General features: G+C 40.4%; 1 protein-coding gene across 1 annotated transcript in view; it reads left to right on the top strand.

Moving 5' to 3' along the window:
• Nucleotides 1-597: 597 nt before the first annotated feature.
• Nucleotides 598-6,598, top strand: part of eeig1b (estrogen-induced osteoclastogenesis regulator 1b) — a 33,385-nt gene continuing 27,384 nt past the window's right edge. The window contains exon 1 of the mRNA XM_076079613.1: nt 598-743. Coding sequence (XP_075935728.1) covers nt 598-743 — 146 coding nt within the window. The remainder of the gene's footprint in view (nt 744-6,598) is intronic.

Below are 6,598 nucleotides of genomic sequence, written 5' to 3'. Positions count from 1 at the left end.
CCGTGAGGAGGTCTGAGACGCTCACGGAGCCGATCTGACTGACTTCTCGTGAACTCTGCTGAAGAGGGAAAAGTTGTTGAAGATGCACTGAAACCGAGACAGCCGAAGACTGCGGTTCTGTGCAGCGTTTGATTCCGTATGAGGAGCCTCAGACCAGCGCAACGGTAAGGTTTGCTGACGTTTATACGGAAGGCTGTTGTAGAGCCACAGAGCGATGAGATGCGAGAACATGCGATCTTCTAGAGACAGCGTGTAATCCTTATAAAACTCACAGGACTATGGCAGCAGGGAGGTGTTGTCTTTTACTAAATGTGGGAGAGAAATAAACACGTGATTTCCACAGCTGTCACCGCTGCAACTCTTACCACGCAGTTACAAATGAAACCGAGTTCATCTGGTGGCTATAACTTTATAACTTTAAAAAGTGTATTTCTTCAATTCCAGGTCGAAACAGTTCTTCAGAGATGACTGACCTTGAAGCAAAGCAGGACTTCCAGCCTCCACTTTAAATCCACATACAGTAAATATATATATATATATATTTTATTTTTCTTCAGTTTTCATTGGTGATCATAATACAATGAGCAGCTGGGAACAATGTCTTTTTTGATGAAAAAGAAGAAGTTCAAGTTTCAAGTGCACTTTACACTGGAGGAGCTGACAGCAGTGCCTTTCGTCAACGGAGTGCTTTTCTGCAAAATCCGGCTCATTGATGGTGGGGACTTTGCCATTTTGTCATCCAGGTATTTAGAACAACATGTCACTTCCTTGTTACAACCTGCTGAAACCTAACGTTATATTGCATGCAATCGACACTTGAGGTTAATCTGCTTTAAATGGAACACTTGAATTGTTCTCCACAGGGTTTAAATACATGTTTTCCCATTTCAATAGTTGAAGCTGTGTTGTACAAATAGAGCAGGACTAGATTATGTAGGGAATGGATAGGTGACCTGTTAGTTTTCCACCTCAGATAAGGGGTGGTACGGCTGTAAAACTGGTATGAAACTGCATGTCTTGCAGTTCAACCTTTAGTTCACCACAGTTTGTTATTTCACCCTCATGTCTCCTGCAAGCTTCCTTTGTGCTGTTTCTCAGCTCCACCCTGGCGTACATTCACACTGGGAGCTGCCCACAGCCTCTCTGTGGGACTATGTTGAGGTTAAGTAATTTGCCCAAGGGCTCCTTGGCAAAGTTGTTGAGGGAGCAAAAATCATTCACTCTGCTGCAAGGATTCAAACTGGCAGCTTCTCTTACCATCTAGACCTCTGCAGGGTCTGTTCACTAGGGTTGTGCTCAACCAAAGAAAATCTTCGTTGATTACTCCTTGCCATCCTGGCTTTTTGGTCCTCGCCATCTTGGCTTTTTGCAACCAAAAGTGACATGAGAGGGTGGAGATAATTGACTGATAAACTTATTTTTACAGTCAGAGGAGTCGCCCCTCGATGACCATCAGAAAGAATGCAAGTTTGAGGCTCTTCAGCATTGGCTTCACTCTTCAGACCCGGAGGTTGTCGACTGGAATGAAGTCATTCAGCATGAAAAAAAACAGCCCTTCTTTTCACTGAAACTACAAAGAATTAGGGACTAGTAGCTCCAAAAAAAAAGGTTCGCCATGATGTATTTTGATTATCTCAATAACTAGGACAGTGTTTCTAAAAAAACGACTGCTGTTCTATTTTCTCATTTATTTTTTAAATATGGAACTGTGTTGGTGCTGGCATGCCTTCAGTGCAGTGGTGTACAGTAACGAAGTAGAAATACTTCGTTACTGTACTTAAGTCTCTTTTTTGGATATCTGTACTTTACTTTACTATTTATATTTCTGATGACTTTTACTTTTACTTCACTACATTTTGCAAAAAAACTGATACTTTCACTCCGATACATTTCCCCTGAAACCTTCGTTACTCGCTACAAAATCAAATCTATCTTTAGAAACAAAATGAATCATGAGACCAACGTCGGGGACTGTGGTGGAACACAGACTGCAACAAGCAGGTTTGGTGAATCAGTGGTCCTAGCTTGCAAGTTAAATCATTGGTTAATCACGTTAATGCGCAATTGCAAACAAGTGCTCTCAAAGCCGCGGTGTTTAGATTCCCAGTGATGCCCAGGATGCTATATGCTATAGCTAGCGAGCGGCTACATGAGTAGAATTCCACTCTACGATGACTGATTTCATGATGGAAGCAGAAATGGAAGCACCTGCTACTCCCGAAACAAACTACGGTGGTGACGAAGACCAACACCCGTGGATCGCTAGCGAGTTAGTGAGCTGAGGAAGTGTTGACAGTTGTGAGATTGTGTTGATTTGAGTCATCTTAGCTATAATCATTGCAGCGCTAGTTAGCTAACGTTAGCTAACTTAACGTTAGCTAGCCACCACACCATAGGATTGACAGGAGCCGCGAGAGCGCAGCATTAGGGTTAGCATTAGGGTTAGCATTAGAGTTAGCATTAGGGTTAGCATTAGGGAAATCCTTCCCAGCTGTGCGAAGCTGTGTGTGAAGCTGAACACACCTCTACCTGCCTCAGCGGCCTGTGAAAGGCTGTTTAGCATCGCAGGACTAGTCTTCAGCCCAAGAAGAGCGAGACGGAATTCTCGCAATTTTGAAAACCAACTTCTTTTGAAGATGAACAGGACATTTTTCAGGTTCAAGTAATGACTGGGTTGTTACTTTCGGTGCTGCTTTAGTATTGATCATGTTTTGATATTTGAGTCATTTTGTGGATGATCAGATGGAGTTATGATGGTAGCAGTCGCCCAATTGCAGATTCAGCTTGAGCAAAACCTTTGCCTATTGTGTTCAAATCAGGCCCATAGGAGTTTACAAGGCAGGCGTCCTTTCTCACAACACTGACCTGATGCATCAAGTGGATATTTTTTGCTGAACACAATATTATGCATTTGCCCTCTACATCCTCTAGTCGGAATGAGCATACTTATAAACGCACTGTTACAACTCCTTCATAGTGTCATATTGCTTTTCGGAGAATTATGATGATAAGTTCATAGTAGATGCAAAAGTATACTTATGTACAATATATCATGTTGAACATTGTTGCTCCTGGATGGATCACAGCCAACCCAATTATTGTCAACACAGCTCCATGTCCTTGGTGATGGTGCCACAGCACTTAAAAGAATAAACTTCATAATTCTGAGCCTTTGCTTTTTTATTAACAGCATTTACTTGTACTTTTACTTTCAATACTTAAGTACATTTAATATCAGAAAATTACTTTTGATACTTAAGTACAATAAATATCAGATACTTTAAGACTTTTACTCAAGTAGTATTCTAATAGGTGACATTTACTTTTACTGGAATCGTTTTCCAGTAAGGTATCTTTACTTTTACTCAAGTATGGCTTTTGGGTACTTTATACACCACTGCTTCAGTGAGACTCACTCTAGTTACAGTTGTGGCTCAATATGAATCAGCTGCCTGAAGTGTCATGCCAGGTCTCCAGGTTCAATAAATGATAAACAATCCTTTAAGGACCAAACATACGTTTGACATGTTTTAACCCATTTAGACCATAATGTCCAGTATCATTGTTCTCCCCTGGTTTTAATTCTTTTCTGTATGGTTAGGAAACCAGGTAGCAGGGACCAACATTTGTTTTACCTGAGAAAGAAATGCATGCAAATCACCACTCAATAATATCTGAACTTTGATGATGGTTAAAGAACAGCTCAACATTTAAGAAACTGCACTTATTTACTTTTTTTTGGTAACTCGGATAAGGTCAATCTCATGTGTTTGTGGTTCTGAAGTCAATGATGTGGTTAGCCTAGCTTAGCATAAACACTGGAAGAGGGGAAAAAAGCTAGCCCAGCTCTCTCCAAAGCTAACAAATACACTTACCAACACCTCTAAAGCTCGACAATAAACACATTGTATTTCCTTCCTTTTATTTGGTACAAAGAGATGTTAAAATGACATGTTTGTGGCTTCAGGGGGAGCTTTGTGTTGTAAGCATTTCTTCACAAACAACAGTTGTTGAATCTGCCCAGTACTTCTGTGGAGGGTCTCCAGCCATAGAGTGGGTTGCCTGATATGGTCTGTGAGCACAGGTCCAAGTCTTGGCACAAGCTCAGCTGTACCTGTAACCTGGCTGTTGTTTGCCTAGAAGTAGACGAGAAGGTAACGCAAATTCTCTCTTTTACTATTAATTAATAAAAGAGATATGTAACGTTAATTAATAAGTGCTTCCCCCTGCTCCAGTCTGTATGCTACGCTAGGCTCCAACTCTGCATAGAAATGAGAGTGATATTGATCTCACCCTTGTAAAGAAAGTGAAACGGTGTATTATAGTGAAATGAATGAAAACCAGGCTGTCTGGGAAATATGTTTAACAGTAATGTAAAGTCTAAATGACATAGTAAACTGGCCAAAACATGCATAACACATTTTCATTTGGAGTAGAATAGTCAATGGTGGAACAAGACTTAATGTGGGACGGTAGGCTGTTCAGGCCTGAGTGAGGGACTAAAGGTGTTGTGAGGATGACTTGAGTGTCCTGGGGACAGAATATAGACTGAGCAGGTCACTAATGTATTGTGGAGCTAATCCATTTAAGGCTTTAAAAACAAGTAGTAACATTTTAAAATAAACTTTATATTTCACCAATAACCAATGCAGGAGAGCCAAGACAGGATTAATGTGTCTGATCCAGTTCAAAGTCTAGCAGCTGCATTTTGAACCATTTGGAGCAGAGAAAGGAAGGAATGGGTCAACCCCATATACAGAGCGTTACAGTAATCAAGGCGGGACGTGATAAAGCATGTGCAATGAAGATAAAAGAGTGCCTCAAATTAACCCTTGGGGGTTTGCCACATTTAACGGTAGCATGCGATGAAGAGTAATTTCCTATTGTGAAAAGGTTCTTTCTGTCAGGTAGGAGTTGAACCATTTCAACACAGGACCCTGTAGTTCAACTCCTCCTTTAAGGCGCGTCAACAGAATGTGGACAGAGAAGGATCTCGTTATGCACCTTCAACAGGGCGATTCAGTGCCAGCCAGTGCACTAAACATCGCTGGGAATCCGTCAAAGATTTGAAATGGGTTCAGATAGCAGTGTTTCCCACAGGGTTCTGTGAGATTGTAGTGGGTAGACCTCTGCTTTAGAAGGTTCCGGGCGCATGCTACTCCGACAAAACATTATGTACATTTTAAAGTTAAATGCATCAATCTGGTGCATTTTGAGAGTAAAATGAAGAGGCTAGATGTATGAACTTAGTGCTCTTGTTTTTAGCACTGGTGGAATGTAACGAAGTACATTTACTCAAGTGTACTTACTGTAAGTACAATTTAGAGATAGCCTACTTCACTTGAATATTTCCACTTTATGTAACTTTATACTTCTATTTCACTACATCTCAGAGGCACCTGTTGTACTTTTAACTTCGCTACATTGAGTAGTAGTAAGTATAAATTAGTGCTGGGCAAGTTAACACGTTAATTTCGCGTTAACGCATTCATTAATTAACGCCGACAATTATTTTATCGTGCGTTAATGCATTTTTAAAATTTATTATAATTTTTTCTTTTTTTTTTCTTTTTATTTATTGAAAGACGAGACAATACATATACATAACAACAAGAGGATGACAAGAACAGTGGGATAAAAGCCAGCAAACATCCTATAGTCAGTTGTGTGTGTGTGTGTGTGAACGTGTGTGTGTGTGTGAACGTGTGTGTGTATGTACTTGAGCCTTTTGAGATGGGAAAAATAATAATAATAATAATTAAAAAACAACACCTGTAGGTGTTAGTGCACCTACAGGTGCTGGTCATATAATTAGAATATCATCAAAAAGTTGATTTATTTCACTAATTCCATTCAAAAAGTGAAACTTGTTTATTATATTCATTCATTACACACAGACTGATATATTTCAAATGTTTATTTATTTTAATTTTGATGATTATAACTAAGGAAAATCCCAAATTCAGTATCTCAGAAAATTAGAATATTGTGAAAAGGTTCAATATTGAAGACACCTGGTGCCACACTCTAATCAGCTAATTAACTCAAAACACCTGCAAAGGCCTTTAAATGGTCTCTCAGTCTAGTTCTGTAGGCTACACAATCATGGGGAAGACTGCTGACTTGACAGTTGTCCAAAAGACGACCATTGACACCTTGCACAAGGAGGGCAAGACACAAAAGGTCATTGCAAAAGAGGCTGGCTGTTCACAGAGCTCTGTGTCCAAGCACATTAATAGAGAGGCGAAGGGAAGGAAAAGATGTGGTTGAAAAAAGTGTACAAGCAATAGGGATAACTGCACCCTGGAGAGGATTGTGAAACAAAACCGATTCAAAAATGTGGGGGAGATTCAGAAAGAGTGGACTGCAGCTGGAGTCAGTGCTTCAAGAACCACTACGCACAGACGTATGCAAGACATGGGTTTCAGCTGTCGCATTCCTTGTGTCAAGCCACTCTTGAACAACAGACAGCGTCAGAAGCGTCTCGCCTGGGCTAAAGACAAAAAGGACTGGACTGCTGCTGAGTGGTCCAAAGTTATGTTCTCTGATGAAAGTAAATTTTGCATTTCCTTTGGAAATCAGGGTCCCAGAGTCTGGA

Source organism: Anarhichas minor, unplaced genomic scaffold (assembly GCF_050575085.1).
Source record: "Anarhichas minor isolate MPS153535 unplaced genomic scaffold, ASM5057508v1 ptg000073l, whole genome shotgun sequence".
Lineage (NCBI taxonomy): Eukaryota > Metazoa > Chordata > Actinopteri > Perciformes > Anarhichadidae > Anarhichas > Anarhichas minor.
The sequence above is the reverse complement of the archived record's forward strand: the minus strand, read 5'-3'. Positions and strand labels throughout refer to the sequence as shown.